This window comes from Corvus kubaryi, unplaced genomic scaffold, assembly GCF_017639235.1.
Source record: "Corvus kubaryi isolate FWS band 111438036 unplaced genomic scaffold, C.kubaryi_AGA036_p1.0 37392, whole genome shotgun sequence".
Lineage (NCBI taxonomy): Eukaryota > Metazoa > Chordata > Aves > Passeriformes > Corvidae > Corvus > Corvus kubaryi.
In genome coordinates, this window is record NW_024581131.1 from 12,037,598 (window position 1) to 12,057,919 (window position 20,322).

Below are 20,322 nucleotides of genomic sequence, written 5' to 3' on the forward strand. Positions count from 1 at the left end.
GGACATGGAAGGGGCTATCACAGGGGATTTGGGGGGAGCAGCTGTGACATCTGTCTGATCTGGTGTGGTGCCTGAGAGCAGACAGTTTGTGTGCCTTGCAGGAAGTCTTAAGATGAATGCAATGAAGAAATGAGCAGCACTCTAATTTATTCCTTTTCTCAAGCTGGGATGCTCTTAAGCTTAGTGGCCCTTCCAAAAATCTAAATTAAACCCACTCCAAATTATTATCACTTGACTTATCTATATTTTCTCTTCAGCACCACCCCATGATGGGAGAGGGAGGGAAGTGTTACTGTTTTGAAGCTTGCTGTCTTTAAACATCATTAAATGATTGATGATTCTGTGATTCTATGAAGTGCCTCCTGGCTCTTGTGTTGAGCAGAGGGAGAGGCATTTTCACTGCAGCATCCTTGCGTGCCAGAAGGGTGGTGGTGGCTCAGCTCTGGCTGCTGCAAAGGACAGGAAGATTGAGAGCATGAGTTGTGCAATCTTGGTGGAGTCCCAAAGGGCGCTGTAGGCACTTACCTGTTTGTCAGAGGTGTCCAGAGCACACAGAAAGCTCCATCTGCAGGGGTGTAGTACACTATAGTCTGTTCCCACATGGCATATGTTATGTTTGTAGGCAGATCCTGGTTCAATGCCCCAATCTGCATTCCTCTTTCTTGTCCTTCAAAGACCTGAGGTAGTGGTGCTCTATGTTCCCATGACATATCACGCCCATCAGTCTTAAATTCCACATGCAGTTGGAAATCCCATGTATGTTTTTAATGGGCTCTGTGAAGCATACTTCAGATTCTCCATGCCTCAGGTTGCTCTGTGGTGTCTCACACTCTTCACCTGACCTGCAGCTGAACTGCTTTTTCCTCCCCAGTGCAGGAACGGGTTTCCACCTATGTGCACACGTGGATGCTCTAGTGTGTGATGGGGACTCTTGGTGCCGGAAAGGAGCCTGATCTGCTGCCTACATCCCAGCCTGGGGGGGAAAACTGTGGTTCCTGGGGGAGCAAGGTTGTCATTTCTCAGCCACTCGTATTTCTCCTCCCTTCCTTCATTCTTTTTCAGAACATGAGTGAGAACTTGAAGGACTGTTTGATCCAGACCCAGGCTTCCTTAGGGGAGATGGTAACGATAAAAACAGAGGCCTGCTCTCCACATCGGGACCAGGAGTATGGACAGCCTTGGTATGTGGCTAAGCTTTGGTCTGATGTACTCTAACCCCTTCTCTCCACCTCCCTCCCAGCTTAAAGGTGGTTTTGAGGAATATACTTGAGCTTTTTGAAGTTATTAAAGCCCTTCTTGTGAGGTCTGCCTTGGGGTGTTTGACAGGGGTGGTCACCTACTCATGTGCACCTACTCTAGCTGCAGCCATTACCTGCTGTGGGCTTTAGCCTTAAGGATCTGAGATACCAGCTTTTGGCAGGTTGGGTGGCAAATGTAGTTATTTCTCTGCTACAGTTGTGGGACTAAAGGAGTTGGTCAGGCCCCATTGCTTCAGCTTCTCTCTGTGTGCAGTCCCAGCATCTTGCTAGGTTAACATCATCCTTCTCTTGTTCCCTCCTCAGCTCTGGAAGGCCTGACCCACAGTCCATGGAGATGGAACCCAAGAAACTGAAAGGGAAACGGGATGTAATCGTGACCAAGAGCTTTCAGCAAGTGGATTTCTGGTGTAAGTGTCTTGTGAGTGAGGGAAAAGCACCACTGCTGCTTTTGTAGACTTTGGTCTTCCGCTGTCAGTTTGGGGCAGGAAGCAGGGGGAAAAAAAAAGCCAGGGACAAATTTGCATTCTCACCTGAAAAGACTGGCATGGTTGGTAGGGAAATTGTTGCACAAAAGCAGCTTGTCCATGTAGGGACTAGGCAGAAGTAGGGAGGTAGGGGGAAAGCAAGCTGGGAACATGAAAACACACATCGGAAAACCCTGAGAGTCTGGAAAACCCAAAGACTTGAATTCAGAAACCGCCAAGGGAGCTTTGAGCAGATGAAAACTCTTTCCCTCATATTCTGGAAAGAAAACTGGTACCATTTATGTTGGCATACCTATGAAGTACCAACTGGTAGACCTGCGTCCCTGTCTGGACACAGGACAGGTGTCTGGGATGCTGTCTCTCTCCCAAGCACAGAATGAAGGCTATATGATGAGGGTATTTGTTTTCATAGATGTTTGTTTTAGCTCCCCTCTGGTGTGTGGGGAATCAAACCTTTTGGCTGGAGGACTTGCTGCTAACCAGGGATGTGCAGGGAGCCCTCAGCCTCTGTCTCTGCAGGCAGTGACAGGGCCTTTCCATGTGTGTTCAGCCATCAGTGGCAGATACCTGCAGGGCACCAGGGCTCACGCAGGTGCAGGTGTTGGTTGGGGCAGAGCCCTTGTTGAGAGGCGTGGCAGAACAAGGGAGCAGCCAGTGAAGCACCTCTGTGTGTGTAGGCCAGAGTTTGGGGAAGGGGCTCAGCTGGGCCAGGGGAAGGACGGGGAGCTGAGTTCTGAGTGCTGTGCATCCTGTGCACTGCCCGAGCCTGTACATCATGTGCATCGTGTCTGCCAGACCTAACCCCTGTTTCCTTCTCATCTGCAGTCTGTGAGTCCTGCCAGGAGTACTTTGTGGATGAGTGTCCGAACCATGGCCCCCCAGTGTTTGTGTCTGACACTCCAGTGCCCGTTGGCATTCCTGACCGGGCAGCGCTGACCATCCCACCCGGAATGGAGGTGGTTAAAGAGCCCAGTGGGGAGAACGACGTGCGCTGTATGAACGAGGTGATCCCCAAAGGTCACATCTTTGGGCCGTATGAGGGACAGATCTCTAGCCAGGACAGGTCTGCAGGATTCTTCTCATGGCTGGTGAGTGACAAGTTTCCCCGACTAAGTGACACGTCAGCCATGCAGCTCAGAGCTTGTGGAGCCAAACCTTAGCCATCTTCCCCCTTCTCTAAAGGTCTTCTGCTGGCCACGTGGGCACTAGGTCAGCATTGACCTGCCATAAATAATAGCAGGTTAAGGGTATAGATAGATGATCTGGAGATTGCAGAGCTCTCTCATGGGCCTCTAGCACTCCCGCCCAGCCTAGTAACTCCTCTCCAAGCATAGTGACAGAGGTCAGGGGGAGCCCGACTGTCCTGTAAATCTTCCTGTATCTCCTTATGATGGAGGTGTCTCTGATTTGATTTTCATAAAACAAGAGAGCAGAGGGGGTGGCCAAGAGGCCAGAAAAGAGATCCAGTCCATCAGGAACTCATCTACATGCAGATTCCAGAACCAAAACATTTTTCCCCTCATACTACAGGACTTGGTTAGCATATGAGATAGAGACTTCACTGGATCAAAAGATGTTAATGATTATGAGAATTGCAATGTGGAACTTGAGTTATGATTGGGGAAAAAATTGACAGGTGCTGATATGAAATGCTTCTCACACTTTTGTGTGTGTAAGATAAATGTGTGTCTCAGCCCTTTCCCAAAAGGGAAGTTAATCTTTTATATCCCAGGATTGTTAATGATTTTGTCAGCTCCATCCACAGTTCTGTTACAGATATTTGTACATAGAAAAATGCCTCTCAGTCAGTTCAGAGTAGCCCCTGCACACTCACCCAGGTCAGCAGCCTGTAATACCGGGAGAGCTGAGATTCACAACATAGAGTTTCACACCGTGACTTAAGGCTAGAACTGAAGCAGTGATTTGAGATTCATAGACCTTCTCCTGCCTGGACCAGCTGGTTGACATGCTGCATCCATTCTCTTGTCCCACAGATCGTTGATAAGAACAACCGCTACAAATCCATTGATGGAACAGATGAAACCAAAGCAAACTGGATGAGGTGAGTCCAGTTCTCTTCTGCCTTCCCTTTTGGGGCTCTGTGTTCCAGAGAGAGGCCATCAAATACTCCTTATTATTTTGTGTGTTGGAAAACCAAACCAAAATGTCACCACCCATTTTGCAAATGGTGTACTTGTGCTCTTCCAGTGTTTATTGTGATGAGTGGTTTTGGTATCAGATTCAAAGAAAGGGTTTAAAACAAGGCGAGGATATGTATATGGAGGATGGCTATTTCCTGGAATGAGGATAAATGTTAAAGATGATCCTATTCATCCACTTACAAGCACTGACAGTTCTCATTCCATTTTTTTATTCTTTATTTTTATGTTATGTTCAAATATTTGCTAAATGCTTTGCATTACCCCCAAGGCAACATTTGATTCTCTTTGGGGTTTTGTCCCTACTCATTTGACAGATACTAAAAGAGGTGCCTTTTTTTTGTTTTCTTTCTGGGCTTCATTTGAACCAGCTGTCCGTGCTGGCTGTGGTTTGGCAGTGTCAGCTGTCCTGTGCGAGGAGGAGGGCGAGCTGGGCGACTGCAGGCAGAGCTGATGCGAGTGCTTGCGCTCCCTCTGCCGGCCCCGCGCCTCGGCAGAGCAGCCGGCAGTGCGGCTGGCCTCGGGAGCTGCAAGCTGTGGGTTTGGGAACGGCAGCAGGAGGGCACCGTGTGTGACCATGGTGCAGTGTTTCAGGTATTGCTGTATATCTGCAAAACGTAGGTTACTGAGGCCTCGTACGTGTACGAGTTGCCAGAATGGGGCATTGCTGCAATGAGGCCCGTCAGACCAGTCCTGCTTTCACAGTGAATTTTGGAAGCAGGTTATTGTCAAGAATGCATCTGCTACAAGAGTAAAGCAGAGTGGGATTACCTGGTTTGTTGGCCTGGATGTCTAGGATTTTCAGTTGTCACTCATTAAGGGAAAAAAAAAGCACGAAGTACAGGTAAATGCAAGATTGACCTAACTGGTCATATCTGGTTGCAACACTTTTGGCCGTTTCAGTCTTCACATGGATAGCAGCCGTTCTGATGTTTATGTTCATAAAGTTCAGCAAAGGATTTAATTTTACATAAGGTTTCCAGCTGTTACAGTTGTTCACTACTGGATGAGATAAAATACTAGACCTGGGCTGAGGCTGGAGTCATCACTTCAAAAAGAAGCAGTGGTACAATGAAGAGATAGGTAGGTAGATATCCAGAAGTAAAGAATGCAAAGTTCAAAAATCAGAGTGAGGACTTTCTACATAGGCCTGGATCTTTGTGATCTGCATTACAGTGAAGCTGGGGCAAAACACAGTCTTGGGAAGCAAAAATTCTATGATGAGCTCTTCTTCCTACTGATGTGAACAAAATATTGATGTCTGAATTTAAATGGGCACTACTCATGGTCCTAACATGAAAGAGCAGGATGTTCTTGCCTAAACTTGTATTTGCCATGGTTCAGTCTCAGTATGAGTGTGGTCTGGGCCATTCTGTACAGCCTTGAAAGGCACAAGGGCTGTGGCTTTGTGGAAAGGGGATGTTTGCAACGCTTCATGGGAAGGGTGTATCAAAGGGCCTGTGCGGGCTATACCAGTCTTACTGACCTTCCTGATCTGACTCTTGAAAACAGTAGCACTATGTAGAGTCTGACTGACAGTTCAAGTGGCAGTAGAGGTCATCAAAAAGCTTTGGTTTTGTTAGCATCTTTCAGACTGAGGTGTACTCAGTATTCTGTGCTAGAACATCACCCGACACCGAGATTACACACACAAACCACACTTGACTTCCAGGACGCTGTAGACAGCGCTCTTTTTGTTTTTCAGATGGTGCTCTTTGCTATCACTCACAGATGGTGTACTTTGCAAAGCAGATCCACTCACCTTCTGGGTAGGTGGGTATGGCACAGGGAGGGCAGCTTGGGCTGACTCCTCTCTCTTCCTGTAGATCTGGCTATTGTTTTTGTTGTTTGAATACCACATCTGAGTCCACTTTCATGTTGCCTGAGGACAATATGTGTACTGCAGCACTTGCTGGTTTAATTTCAAGTGCCTGTTTACCCAAGGCAGTGGATGGCAGGGAGGAAGGAGTAGGAAGTGCAGCAGATGGCGTGGCAATGGTAACATCCTCTTGCCCTTTCCCTCATCAGTCAGTCAGTCAAGACAAAGTCCTGATGCTTGGGAGCATGTTCTTCTAAGCTGGCTGCTGGCACAAGGGTAATGCACCCTTCTTCTCTGTCCAGAGTAAAGTGCTACTGCTTGCAATACCTTATGAAACTCCATGACTTCAACATGTGCAAACATCTTCCTCTCTTTTTATTTTTCTGGGGGCTGATTACCATGGATCGCTGCAAACCTCAAGCGAAACTAATGCTTTCTTGGACACAAACAGTAAATTGCTGCTGATGGCAGTTCTTGGGGCTTCTGAAGGGTTGCAGAGAACCATCTATTTTCCTGGTTACTTCTGAGGGAATTCTCTTACTCAGTTGTTGGTGTCCTCTAAAAATAATGGATCTGACCAAAAAATGAAAGTAATTCAGAAAGTTCAGGAAAGTCAGTCCTTCTGAGTATGTATCACTTGGCCCAGAACGAGATGTAGGATAGAACATACCACCAAACTGGTGGTGCCTAACTGAACTGTTGGGAGTGTAGTGCTTCGCGTTTGGGGTTTCCAGGCTATTTTGAGCATTTATAGTCTGTAGCCCTTCTTACATGGGAGTACCTGAATTCTTAGGCTTTTGGCACAGTTTAGATTCATCCTTTGACTTAACCAATGTGAAAAGGCTGAAGCGAGACTTTCTCACTTTCTCCTTTGCCTTCCTTTCTGCCCCCTTTCCTCTCCAAGCATAGTAACAGAGGTCATGGGGAGCCAGACTGTCCTGTAAATCTTCCTGTAACTCCTTATAATGGAGGTGTCTCTGATTTGATTTTCATACAACAGTAGAGCTTGGAAGGGGGCTCTGGTCAAGTGTTCCAACAGCCTGCTTAAAGCAGGACCAGCTTTGACTAGTAAATCTTTTCAGTACTGAGCTGCTGTTTCAATTTTACAGGACCTTTTTAAAAATAAGCATTTTAAAAACAGTCAGGGTTACTGTGACTGCCCTTGTGTTCAGGGTGAGTAAAAGCCATCAGCCTATGGATGTGATTTTGTTGAACTTCATAAACTGATTTCTGCTACCTTGCAGCAAGTGGAGCAAATGTTCTTATCGATTCGAGAGTCAAATTTATGCAGAGTTGAGGGATCCTAAAGTACTGTGGGGCTGTGATCCTTGGGGAAAAAAAAAAAAACGAACCAAAAACTACTGCAAAGCCCTGGGAGAAATTACATGCTTGTTTCTTGGAGGCCAAGAAAAGTGGAGTTGATTGATATTTTTGTGGGGTGATCATTAAGTGCCCACTGTTCAATGTGTCTTGCACTTTCAGATTGACCTGGGCTGAGGTGTGAATTCACAACCTCACAGCTGGGGCTGCTCTGGAGCTTGCTAAAACCCTCATGGCATCACCAGAGAGGTACTTGTAAATATCAGTGACTGCCTTTAGGGACGTACTGCATGCTAGAGGAGAAAAAGATCCCTCTGATAGTAATACTGTCTGCATTTTTATAAGGAGGAGGTTGATGTGCCTGCTAGGAGCCTAACATTAATTGAATTTGTGATTAAAACTGGCCAGTGCTCATTACTCAATGTGTGGCAAGTTTGCTGTTGGAATATGAAGTTAGATTGTTTTGACCCAAGTTGTACTGGAGCAAATGAGTGGAAACACTGAAATCTGAATATCCAGGCCTACCATAAGCTGTCCTAAGTGCACTTGATGGGATATCCTGTCTGGGAAGAGCAAAAAGGGTTCTAATTCCCCATCAGTGCAGCTTTGCTGGTGACAGCAGCTGTGAGTTCAGCAGAGAGGAGGGGGCACCAGTTTTTGTGACCCTGTGGCTCCAGAGAGAGCTGTCTGTTCTGCAAACTCACCCCTACCCAGGGCCACTTTGCAGAATACTGTTACTCCCTTTCGCCAGAGCAGCTTGTCAGCAGAGTTCTGTTGCCACCTCATGGAGGCACTGATGATACTGTGCAGTCATGCGTACCAGACGAGGATCTACACCTAGCCCAGTTTTGCTGAATGTGATAAAAGTCAAACTGTAAATGTTGCCTTGCTCGATGTTTTGTGTAGCCTTCTCCCTCCTTGTTGTGTTCAGCTGGGAGAACTCCTTTTTCCTTTTAAGTTTGGTAAGGTTTTTTGTTGGGGTTTTTTGAGGTTCAGAGTGGCAGGTGCTTTGCTGGCTCTCCATCATTTCATTACCATCTTCTCTAAACAGTCCTTCTTTCCCTCTATAAATGAAGCTCCACCAAGACAGTATCTCAAGCATTCATTTGTGTTTGTTCCCATGAAATGCATCTGTGCACTTAGGTCCCAGCTGTCCCTGATGTGGCCTGGATTTGAGCAGCTTCTCCTACTGGTTTTCCGGCTTTAACCGAACTGACGCTTGCCCTGATGGCAGGCAGCAGTGTCAGTGAGATTGATTAAAAACAGTGTTAGCAGCACTAAGAAGAAGCTGGAATGGCAAGGGTCAGCACCTTTCTGTAGGTTCAGACGGTCTGTTTTCTCCTTCCTTATTGAATAGATCTGCTGCCTTCTTTTTTTTTCCCAATAAAAAAACGTAGTTAGGACTAATGCTTTGTTTATTTTTCTAGTTTTCTTTGACTGTGGCTGGAAAAATTAACACACACCTCCTTTGGACTAAACTGCTTGTTCTCAGGATGGCTGCCTCCTCTTCTCAATGGGCTGAGGCTACAAGTTGTTCATTTGAAACACCTGGAACTGGGTGCAGGCTCATGTCGGTGGTAGTGACGGAAAGCCTAGCCAGGAAAAACAAGTGGGTGGCCTCATTCCTTTTGAGAACAATGGGAAATGGCAGCCATTTCTGGGTGAAACAAGAGCTTGCTGTGAAGCAGACAAATGCTGGATGTGGAGTACCCCAATGCTGAAAAAAAAATCTTTCCTTAGGAAAAGCAAGTTGCAGAAATTGCCCACCAGTATAGTCAAAACCTCCCTACCCTTAAAAAAATCCAATTTGATGTAGCCTCTTTATGACATCCTGCAAGTTGTAACACAAAGGGTGGTGTGAAAGTTTCTATTGCATGTTGTGCCAGGTAGAACAATAAGATATGTTTCAGGCCTCTAAATTTCCTCTACGTCTCAAGCAGTGTCACATTAGAAGCTAATTCACCGCTGTGATTGCAAGTTCTCACACTTTTTTCTGTGCACAAACCGTGGCAAGTGATATGAGGCTGAACTGAAATTCTCATATGTAAGTCAGGGCATCAGCCGATGTGTAAAATTAAATTTTAACTTTAAAGCTGAGAGGGTTCCTTCACACTAGCGTTGCTTGGTATTTTTTTCTTAAGCTTGAAAATTGCCTTTTAAAAACAAAATGGCTGCCTTTTCCTGGTGCAGTTGAGGAAAACTGAGAGGTTGTTGTGGGTCAGGGGAGCTGCATCCCACCAAACTCCTCTGCCCCAGTACTGCACTGGCCATGTGGTTGGATGCAGGGGACTGCTTTGCGCTGATTTCCTTTTACCCAATTATGCTTTGTGGGATGTTCAACCCAAGGAACATGGCTGAACGAAAGAGGAAGCCCAAGTTTTCCAAGGAAGAACTGGACATTCTGGTCACCGAGGTGACCCGAAATGAAGCCATGCTGTTTGGGAGGGAGACAATGCGTCTATCCCACGCTGACAGGGACAAGATCTGGGAAGGCATAGCCAGGCAGATCACATCAGTCAGCCAGGTCCCCAGGTCTGTGAAAGACATTAAACACAGATGGGACGACATGAAGAGAAGGACCAAGGACAAACTGGCATTCATGCAGAGGTCCCTCTCCAGCCCCGGCAGCGCGGGGCGGCCCTCGGCCATCGTCCTGACCGCCCATGAGAGAGCCATCGAGTCGGCACTGCATTCATCGCACCAGAGGCACGGCTTCCGGAGAGCGGATCTGGACGTGGTTGACAGCCTGTCAACGAGCTGTAAGTATCACTGCCTTAACACCTCTTTGTCTTATGCTTGCATATCTCAGTGACGCCAGAAGAGCCTTGTGTGTTGTGTGAGATGCTGGGTTGCCTGTCAAGACAGGTCCTTCTGCTGTGATTGGTTTCAAGACAGCCTGCTCTGGTGGTTGTGGAGTGCTGAGATGGTTCGTTTTCAAGTTAAGATCATCTCTATCTGTTTATCTAGTTCTTTTCCATACTGTCTTCCGAGTGTAGATAATGGATTATAAGTATGAATTAATCCTGCAAGTGAGGGAGCATCTGTAGTTGAGGTATGACTGCCTCCAGTCTGTGGAAAAAGTGCTTGAAAAAATTAGGAGATCTTCACCCTGATGAAACAGCAATGCTACCAAACTGAGAGTCTCTGCCAGTCACCAATGGATCACTTCCAAGAGAGCTTTGGGGGTCTCAGTGATCACTGGTGTTTATTGCTGAGGTTGGGCCACTAATGATTTCTCCGTAGTGGTCTGAAGGATCAGCATAAATGCTGTGATAAAGGTAGACAATAATGACTCCTTCTTCACTGGTTTTAAAGAAACTGCTGGCCCTGCTTTTAAAGTTAATCTTCTTACATCACAATTCTCTGACACCTTCCAGTGCTAAACCACAAGCTGCTTTGTGCAGGTTCTTTCCATGGTTCTGTACAGACACTTTTCTTTTGTGGAGGTGCAACTTCTTGTTTGTGAGCTTTTAGGGGTACAGAGGAGAGAAGGAGGGGGTAACTTCTTGGGGAGTGGGTCAACTAATACCTCATGGGTGGCACTGTCCCGCCACACTAGGTCTGATCTCATATCTGAAGTTGTTAGTGGGAAAGCAAGGACAAAATCTGCCAGAACTGACAAGGTGGGACTTGGTCATTCTTTGCATCTCTCTTGGAAGCCAGTTGCACTATTTCAGAGGTAAAAAGAGTACAGGTTATGCAAGGAAATAGTGGACAGCTGCACCAGGTGAAACCTTGTCTCTTCTTACTCTTCACATGCCTGTACCTGTGAACTGGCACATCACTAGATATTTATCAGACTAACGAGAATTTTCCCATGGCATTCTGCTTTAGTTTTGATTTTGCATTAAGTGTATTTCCGTGATTGACATAGGGTCCTCTTGCTACTATGCCTGACTGCCTGGTTGTCTTAGTGATGCCAAGCCACATAGTGGCTTTGCAGGACACACTTTGAGAGCAGCAAATGCAACATCTCTGCTCTTGTCAGTGCAGAGCATGTAAGAAATGACAGGGGAGTAGGATTTTTGCATGAGAAGTCTGTGTCCCTCCAAAATATTTGTGCTAGCTACTTACGGGTTTGGGGAAGAGGAGTCATTGCTACTGTCTGAAATGGATTTATATTCTAGTAATGGACAATGCTGTGTACAGAATACCACAGTAGCTTGGGTTCACCCACTCTTCAGGTTTCTTATGGCTAATCTTGTCACCCAGTGCTAACGTTGCAGCACTTGCATGTTGAGTTATGCGTCAGAAACTACAGGCTTGTCTGAACTGGCAGACTGGGGGGAGGGGAAAAGCCTTTTTCTATGTTCTTTGAGATATCCTGAAACAGAAGCCAGTGTTGAGAGGGATTTCACATTAATAATTCATGCTTCCTCTTCTGTTTAAGCTGATGAAGATGAAGAGATGCCAGGCACTTCTAAGGAACACCACTTCGCTTCGCTGCAGAGGGCTGGTGCAGGTGTCAGTCAGTTCTCCGGGCCCTCCTTCCTCCACACTTCTTCCTCATCAGAGCCCTTGGAAGCTGCCAGCCAAAGGCAGGAACTGCACTGTCCATCCCCACGCACCACCTCGGCCTGCAGACCCCCGCACCCCCGCACCAGGAGCCCGCCCCTCTCCAGCTTCGATCGCCAGCTTCTCCATTCCCACGCACAGCAAACAGACCTGTTCAGGCAGTTCTGCCAGGAGCTGGTGGCCATTCACAGGGACATGGCAGATAGCATGCATGCTGTCAGTCAGAGCGTGGCTGACCTCACCAGCCAGGTTGGCCAGATGTGTCAGACGCTGGCAGAAATACGTGATGGGGTCCAGGCTTTCCATAGGATACAGGATCCTAGTGTCATGCCAGGGTCCTGTCTGCAAGCAGCTTGCTCTGAACAGCCCCCTGAGCCCAGTGCAGAGTCCAACCAAAACTCTCTAAAACAGATGACTCCTGCGCGGGCCACCAGGTCACGAAAAAGAAAACATACTTTTTAGTCTGTGTCATGTAAAGTAAAGAGGGATGCCCCTTTCTGAGCTGCTGCATGTTCAGATGGCTTTTCCATGTGTATCAGTATTCTGTGGGGAAGGTCAGCAGCTGACCCAACCCATCCATCCCCTTGCTGGCTAACAGAGCAGTGTGAATATGGCAGCTAATTGTAGGACTGGCCCTCTGCAATCGCAAAGAGGAATCTCAAATACTGTAGAGCTTGGAATGTAGGACATCTTTGGGTTCATAGAGATTAGGAGTTTTCACTGGCTTCCCCATGCTTTAAATGCTCTATAAACTAAGAGATGCAATAGAAATCACTATCTGGATCTCTTCCCATGCCTGTGAAATACTATTTACTGAGACAGAGATCCCTTTGCAATCAGCTCACAAATTTACCCTACTACTGCATTCCCATCATCTTCCTGAATGTTAGTATATGCAGTATGTGCAGAAATACAGCCTTATGACTAAAAACTCTTACTGATTGTTGCTTTTATCTTTCATTCAGCAATAGTGGGCTATTCTGGGGCTTACTGTGACTTACAGGTTTGGGGAGAGGAGTGTAAAAGCAGACCTTGTGCAGGGAAGGGAAGAAGGCACAATTCTGAGGACGGGTCTCAGCACTGTAGGGTTTTAGACTGCTGAAAAGGGCTGCTATGGCATAGGCCTGGATCCTACAGTACCACATGCACTTGTGTTAAAGAGTTTAACCTTTGTTTGCTCCAGTCTGAAACCTCTACTTAACTTTTACAGTTGCAGTTAAAATACAATTATTTCATCATATGACAACATTTAAAGAGAATTGTATCATATAATTTTCTTGCATGTTGTCAAATCTTCAGTTTTGAACCACCCCACCCCTTCAAAATGTGAGAGCCTGCACAGAAAAGATGTAGGGCCTGCTTCTGACCTCAAGCCAGTTTGGTTTTGTTTCACTGTAATTCTGTCAGCTTCAGTACAGTTACTTTGCACTTAGTTTTATTATGGTGGGATCTGTACTGTGTTCTCCTATCATAAAGAGTTTACAATCTAAATTCACAGCTACATAGCTTAAAATCTTAGACATATTGGTTTTGTACTACTTTCTTTCCCCATAGAGATGCAAGAAAGAACTGTGTTGTAACATTTGAATTGCTCTAGAGCTGTGTGAGGTTCCCATGTACAACACTGATTCTGGAACTAGGCTTTAATAGTGTCACCTCAGGTGGTGATAATATATGTGGTAGCTCTTTTTTAACATGTCTATTTTCTCCTTAATTTGCACATCTGCATCTCGCATGCTGCCCCCATCTGTGGAAAAACCTGGACCATTATCATGGTAATCTTCAGCAGGGAAAAGGGCCAAGGTGTTAACCACACAGCACACCATGCTCTCCAGGCTGTCCTATTGTATTTGGAGGTTGGTTGCAGGAAACTGTTCCAGTTAGTATGAGTGTACATCATCATGCCATGGCTGGGCTACAGACTTGGCAAAAAAGTTACAGAAGCTTCCGTGGAATTGAACGTAGGCAGCGCGGTGTAGCAGAAGGGTGGCTTGTTTTGTGTGATCTTCAAGGGTCATCGTTAATCTGTGTGGCCTCTCCTTTGAAAGTATAGTGCACTAGCTTCTTTCCTGAAAAGTTCATTGTATATCTGCTGTGTCAGGCATTCAGGAATTCCTGACATGCTTTTCCTTTTTTTTTTTTTCCTAAGATGTTCTGTAATTCTAATTCAAGTAATTTATTTTTAGTGGTGCAGTAAAAGATTGCTCAGGGAAGTAGTGGCAAAGAAAAAAACCCTCCTTTCTGAGGAATGACCCAGCTGGTTTCATGCAGGGGACATTCCTTACAGTGCTGATACCAGACCAGGGCAGAACTTGCTCACCTTCCCCTGAGGATGTCCTTTTACTTCTGTTGAAACATTTGTATTCTGCAAAAATCACAGTCTCTCTTCAGATGAAGGGGAGATTGGGAAATCTGGCAGAAGTGGATTTAATTTATGAATCAGAGAGAGTTGAAAAAAGGGTGATACGTGTTAAAGGCTTTTTGAGTCAATATAGTGCTGCTGCTATACATTAATAATAGTGTTTTATATTTTTATAATATTTGATCTCTACTGATGTCCTCCTATGGATATACTGGTAAGATTAGCTCCTCTGATGTTGTTCAGGAGGATCCCTTCTGGGAACCCTGAGGTCTGCAAAGGAGGAGACTCCTGCAGGTGCTGGGCACTGGAGAGAGTTAGCATCATTGCTGCCATCAGTTTGCCCACACAGATGTGTTTAGAGAGGGAATCCTGGTGCAGGATGCACAGCCCTCAGTGTAAATCCCCAAAGGCTGGGCACTGGTCAGGAGAAAGGACTTTTTACTATAAACTGCCTGATGTCTCCCCTAGTTTCCTCTGTGGACTATTACAGATTGGCCCAGATCTGGGGACGTATCTCCTGCCCTGTGTAGACCTCTCGGTGGAATGGCTTTTCTGTACTGGCTCGCAAAGGATACTTCTTCCTGCACCTATCATGTTAACTGGCTGTTGAAGTAAGTGTCTGTGTCAAAGCAAACTACTGTGCTCAACCCCAGTATCTCCATGTCTGTACATGCTGAAAAAATTCTCTTTAAAAGTATTTTTGTTAAGAATGCAATAAATATATAACACTTTTAACACAGCTGCTGTTGAGTCATTTGTTTCTCTCTACAGTTTTTGCCTGAGCTGGTAACAGGCCTGTTGCAGATACGGGTCTCCTGGAGACACTTGGCATCAGAGCACTGAGGCAGGGTTTACGTGTATGGCATCCCATGGCATCAGCCTGGGCTGGCAGCTGCTCTCTTGCATGGGATCTCCTGCCCTGGCTCTGTACCCAATGTTGGTTTGGGAAAGGCCGGTGGCCTTTTCCCTGCAGTGCTCTGCCCTGGTAGGGCATCACCAGAGCACCCCCAAGGCCAGATGGAGGGTGAGCAATGGAGTGGGCAGCAGGGAGGCATGGGGCAAGTCCAGGGGGATAGTGGAGAGGAGAAGGGGAGAAGCCTGAGCCTCCCTCCAGCTGCAGAGGTCTCCTCCCTCTTCACCATCTCTTCTGGATCCTCACCAGAGGCTCTGTTTCCCTCCTGGGGAGGAATGATCCCAGCTGCCAAAAAATACCTTGACATTTTTCTGGGCATGCTCACTTGGCCATCCCAAAACTTGGGAATTAGGTGTCCCGAGTGGGCTGTGGCTTAGGAAAAATGAAATGATTTTTATTTGCTGGTAGCTAGGGAGTCTGTGGGAGAGGTGGTCCTGCAGAGAAAGGAGCTGTGCCTCTGACAGCTGTGGGGTTGATCCAAGCCCCAGTAGCTGCAGGTGGGTCAGAAGTGGTCTCCATTGGTGTGATGTCTGGTCCTGAGTAGCCTGGGCAGAATCTGTGGTGTTCTGGAGGCTGGCCTGTCGCAAGGACTAGACAGGACACAAAATGATGGATTTGTGGCTGGTGGCAATGCCTCTCTGCAGGACCAGGTGCAGCTGAGGGTGTCTGGGTCTGCTGCAAGAGCGGTATGACTGCTCCTTCTCTGGGGATCACGGTCCCCTGGGAAACCTGCTCTGCAAGCAGGGCCTTGCCCATCAGTGTGCAGTGCTTGGGTCAGCCTAACCATGCCTGTCCTGGGTGTCCAAACCAAGGTAGCCTCCTTGCTTCAATCCAAATGGAGCCCTTGGCATTGGGACAGGGACTGGGCACTTTGCAGTCTTTGCATGAAGGGTTGGATTCTTCTGAGCACTTTGGCCTTGGGATGTGTGTCAGTGAAGACAGATCATGCAGTCTCTCCTCAGCTGGTAGTTTGTGCCCCTGGTTCACCAAGCTGGCTGCCCTTTTGTGGAATGACTTTCTCCATCCTTGGAAAGCATCTGCCCCTCAGCTGTGGTGTGCAGGCACTAAGTGTCTCAGACCAACAGTTGGAATGTGGGGCTTATGCAGTCCTTTGTAACCTGTGTCTTTTGTGCCTCCGGGGAAACTCGAGCCTGGGGCTGGGCAGCGCTGCTTCAAAATCGGTTCATTTGTGTGGTTTCATTTACCTTACCTCAGGGAAGTATCACAGAGGGAAAGCTTCCTCTCCAGGAGCATAAACCACTTGCTAGCTGCACACAGCTGTGAAGAAACATGTTTGTGACTGGATTATGCCAGAACTCTCTGTTGAGGGCTCCTGATGAAACTGGCAGTGCCAGTGGCTGCAGGAGGCTGGATGAGCAGCCAGGCAGCATTTGCTGCAGGGTTGCAGCAGTGCTGCAGCTCATGCCCTCCAGCCTGCACTCTCCTCCCAGCACCCTGCTGCTCCAGGAGGCAGCCAGAGCCACAGGATGTGGGCAGCAGAGCTGAAGGATACTTGGGCAGAAATGTGGAGGGCTGTAGAGGCAGAAGCAGAGCAGTGAACAGGAAAAGCTCGTGCTCATGCTTAACAAAATACTTCATAATAAAAGTGAGCCCTGGTGGGAATAGTTAATGAGGGTCTCCCCTTCCCATTTGAAGTTGTATTTTCTGCATCTCACTGTCAAATGCAGTTTGCTGGAAATGCACCCGACCATCCTGCCACTGCTCCATGGATTCCTCGGTGCCACTGGCTGTGGACATACAAGTCATGTATGTTGTGTTAAGGATCTCAGAGTGACTTTAGGTTAGTAAAACTTCACAGGGGCAGCCTGATCCTGTCACTGCTCTGCTGTGGACGGTGGGATGCAGAGCTGGGTCTCTCCTTAGCTGGTGCTAGGAAGCATCCTGACATTTTTCTTGGACTGGAGAGAGCATCCTCTTGGATCTCCCGTGCTCCTGTACTGCAGGGCATCAGGCTGACCGCAGCACACTGGTCTGTCTCAAGGGTTGTGTATCTCCTGGCTGGCTGAAGGCCTGATACACCTTTTGAGGAGCGATCACTAACACCCAAAAGCAACAGCCTGGCAGCTGTGTGCTACTGCAGGACCTTCCCACCACACTGGTCCAGGTCTCTCTTCTTTCTCAAATAAGTACATAAACTGGTACTTTAAAAGTTCCTTTGTTTTGTGATCAGAAGCAAATAAGGGTTAATAAAAGCCGATTTTAGCAGTACTAGAGTCTGCTGTTTAAATAATTACTGTAGATGGCAGAGAATCCTGGGTAGCACACATTAGGAAAAATACAACTGCTTGCAGGCACATGCACAGTCACTTAACATTAAAACCAGAATTGGTTGAGCTTCAGGCAGCCTGAGACACTGCCACTGCAGACTTGTTTTCTGTGTTTTGTGGGAAGTTCCACCAAGTTTGTGACCTTGTGTGTGTGGGTTAGTGTGATCACATACAGGTGGTCTTGTGTCTTTATCTGTCCATTCACATGGCTAGAGAAGGTAGAATATTCAAAAAATTTGACAGATTTCCTAAGCCAAGTACCTGTATATACATTAGGGAACTTGGGCCAGGACTAGCAGCAGCAGATGTCAGAGGAGCCGTATGCTCCTCTGCAGCCTCCTTGCCTTTGTTGAGGTTGCTGCAGCAGGGAGTGCTGGATAACAGAGGCAAATGGCGTAAGAGGAGAAATAAGCTTTAGCTATGGACTGTTCAGGTCTGCTTTGGGGTCTGCGCATGCCATGACGGGGCCTCCTTCCTGGGTAAATGGTGTAAGCTCATGCTGGTGGCAGCTGGAACCAATATTACCAAGCCTTTTTCGTGTCCTCTAGCAGGAACAAGAGGATTGTGAGAGCAAATAATATGACCCTAGTGATAGATCTCTGTCTTAGCAAGTTGCACAGGGCCAGTTGCTTGGAGTGGGAATAAATACGTTTCTTCTGAGCTGAAATATAGCTGTTTTAAATCAGGAAAATAAATCCCATGCCCTGAAAGTGATCCTTCTGTCAGCATTGCTAGGAGATCCCCACAATGTGGTGCTGGGGTTTCTAGTTGCAGAGCTGTATTGTATTTTTGTCACACCCTGCTGAACTCCAAAGTGCAAAACCTTCCAAGACTGGCATGTCCTTGGACAACCAGCACATACTCCCATGCACATTAGGTGCCCATGTTTCTGTCCTTTGAATCTCAATTCTGCTTGTCTGAGAGGAGAGAAGCAAGCAAATCTATTACCAACTAAAAAGGAAGGCATTGTTTTGGGGAAACAGACAGACAGAGGAACCCTGCCATATTCCAGATATTCCTGAGAACAAGGGAGGAAGCCCTGGGATGTGAAGTGATGGTGGGGAGTCCAGAAGTCCTTGTTTCTATCACTAGGCAAAGATATTTCTGCCTGGGAGAGTCTGTGTCACCCTTGCTGGCAGACATCCTTTCAGGCTGGATGTGCATTTTTGTCATCCCTTCCCCAGCAAGAAACAGCCCCAATGGCTTAGTGTTCCCTGGGTGTCCATGCTCGTCTGCACACCATTGCTTATAACTCCATGCTTTCCAGCCTGGCTTTGTTGATGGCTCTCTCTGAAGGCCATTCTGGCTTCTTCATGGTTGTCATTCTGATGAAAGGGGGAGCACAGGAGAGAAGTTTGTGCTTCACACCTGCCTTGTCTCCTCGCCCTCAGGTATGTCATCATCTCCCGGGAGGAGAGGGAGCAAAACCTGATGGCCTTTCAGCACAGCGAGAGGATTTACTTCCGTGCCTGCCGTGACATCCACCCTGGGGAGAAGCTGCGGGTCTGGTACAGTGACGACTACATGAAGCGGTTGCACAGTATGTCCCAGGAAACCATCAACAGAAATTTCACAAGTGGTGAGTCCCTTCCCTTTCCATCCTTTCTCCTGATCCCCTTGGGCTGCCCCACAGTTGGGCCAAGTGTGGTGGGTGAAGTAGGTTTTGCACAGGCTGTGTGAGGAGAGCTGCATTTCTAGAAGCAGAGCACCTCTGGGTGATAGCCCCCAGCTTTGCCTGGCATAGATGTATGGGTGTACAAGGAGAATAAGATAACCACAGTCACAGAGATCATGAAAGAAAGATTAGTGCTGTGATGTGTCATGCCACGTGTTGTGTTGTGCCATGTTGTGTGTGTGTGTGCTGCAAGGGCCCGATGCAACGCCCAGGGATCACAGAGCGCCCCTGTCACAAGACTTTCTGGCCTGAAGATTACCAAGCTGATGATCCTACAAGACAGCATTAGGTTTCTCCTCTGAACATGCTGCTTTCTCTGGCTCCTGTGAGCAGCCTGTTTGAGGGAGCCCTGGCTGGTTTTGTGTGCATATGAAAGCAATTTCCTTGGTGTGTTTGTCCATTTTCCTCGTTTAATTTATCTCCTCTTTCTTCAGAAAGATAATTTGGGATCAGCGCGACATCAGCTAGAGACTCCTTAGTCTCACAACCTTAGAATGTGTGTACAACGTACAGGAGGCTTTGTTCTTGTCAGACTGATTCTTCCTTGGATAAAAATTGCTATCTAAAGAGTAGAAATGTTGAAACAAATGCAGCAGTCCTTTGGGCCCATGTATTGTCAGCAATATAGGAAGCTTTAGAGGAAAGCAAAAATTCTTAATGCATCTGTTCATCTGTACAATGCTGATACTTGAAGTTAATTAGGAATATTTCTTTCCAGGCTAGATGCAGAATGGCAGGGCCTCCGAGGGGCAGCCACACTAAATATAACTTTGTAATTACAATTCCTGAGTATATTATTACACAGCTGTTGTTGCTGCCTTGACTTGGTAAAAGGTGTCTCCTCTTCAGTTGTGGGGTTGACAAGATGTCTTGAAAAAGGTGGTTATCTCTATCACCTTAGGGTTGTTATGCACTTGCAGTGTTACATCTTGGTGGCTGTACTTGGGCAATTCCCACTTCTGAATTAACTGGGTATGGATTTGCTTTTTTATGTTAATGAACATCAGTGAGTGATTAGGTATAGGCTGCAGTGATTTTGCTGCAATGACATGCACACATTAGTCATCCAGATGGCTTAGTGCTTTCTGAAAGTACAGCAAGAGACAGTCTGTGCCCTTGGGGCACCAAAGCTATTGCCCTGCCATGCAGACATGCCTTTAGTCATGGTTTTTTGTGGTATCATGGTTTGTGGGAGCTGCAACAGTAACTCACAGCCTGCTCTGTGCTACAAGCGGTGAAGATCTGCCTCAGGACTCTCCAGAACCTGCCACAGTTTAATGCACCCTCAGGTAGAAACTCATGTGGCTGCAGAGACCATTCCAGAAACCCCCTGACATCTCGGTGAGCTCATCCTGCTGCAAGCTGGGCTCAGCCTGCCTTCACAAAAGGGGTGCAGAGATGTTGCTAAAGCGGAGCATCACCTGGGCCAATGCTAGACTTGCAAGAGACATCGAAGCCTCAGCTGGGAGGGGACTGGGAGGTGGTCAGGAAGCAGCACAAAAATCTGTTGAGTCACTTTCTATTTAA

At 47.1% G+C, this 20,322-nt stretch overlaps 2 protein-coding genes across 6 annotated transcripts in view; both read left to right on the top strand.

Annotated features, from left to right (window-relative positions):
* Window positions 1–1,065: 1,065 nt before the first annotated feature.
* Window positions 1,066–20,322, top strand: part of LOC121669557 (zinc finger protein 862-like) — a 31,446-nt gene continuing 12,189 nt past the window's right edge. For both annotated transcript variants that reach the window (XM_042038638.1, XM_042038639.1), the window contains exons 1-5: window positions 1,066–1,181; window positions 1,563–1,666; window positions 2,570–2,832; window positions 3,739–3,806; window positions 18,512–18,699. In XM_042038638.1, the coding sequence (XP_041894572.1) occupies window positions 1,066–1,181; window positions 1,563–1,666; window positions 2,570–2,832; window positions 3,739–3,806; window positions 18,512–18,699 (739 nt within the window). The remainder of the gene's footprint in view (window positions 1,182–1,562; window positions 1,667–2,569; window positions 2,833–3,738; window positions 3,807–18,511; window positions 18,700–20,322) is intronic.
* Window positions 3,739–14,658, top strand: LOC121669559 (myb-related transcription factor, partner of profilin-like). Of its 4 annotated transcripts, none has more exons than XM_042038645.1 (4): window positions 3,739–3,806; window positions 7,205–7,291; window positions 9,389–9,801; window positions 11,433–14,658. In XM_042038645.1, exons 2-4 carry the CDS (start codon window positions 7,275–7,277, stop codon window positions 12,017–12,019), a joined length of 1,017 nt encoding a protein of 338 aa, XP_041894579.1. In that variant the 5' UTR covers window positions 3,739–3,806; window positions 7,205–7,274; the 3' UTR covers window positions 12,020–14,658. The 4 variants fall into 4 exon arrangements, with proteins under 4 accessions (XP_041894579.1, XP_041894581.1, XP_041894580.1 ...); XM_042038647.1 differs by lacking the exon at window positions 3,739–3,806 and adding an exon at window positions 5,654–5,672; XM_042038646.1 differs by lacking the exon at window positions 3,739–3,806 and adding an exon at window positions 5,660–5,676.

Excerpts from the sequence above, each read along its gene's own strand:
- LOC121669559 (XM_042038644.1), top strand. The coding sequence starts at position 9,312 with ATGTGGTTGGATGCAGGGGACTGCTTTGCGCTGATTTCCTTTTACCCA. Across the intron at positions 9,802-11,432 it reads TGACAGCCTGTCAACGAGCT|CTGATGAAGATGAAGAGATG; the intron begins GTAAGTATCACT and ends CTTCTGTTTAAG.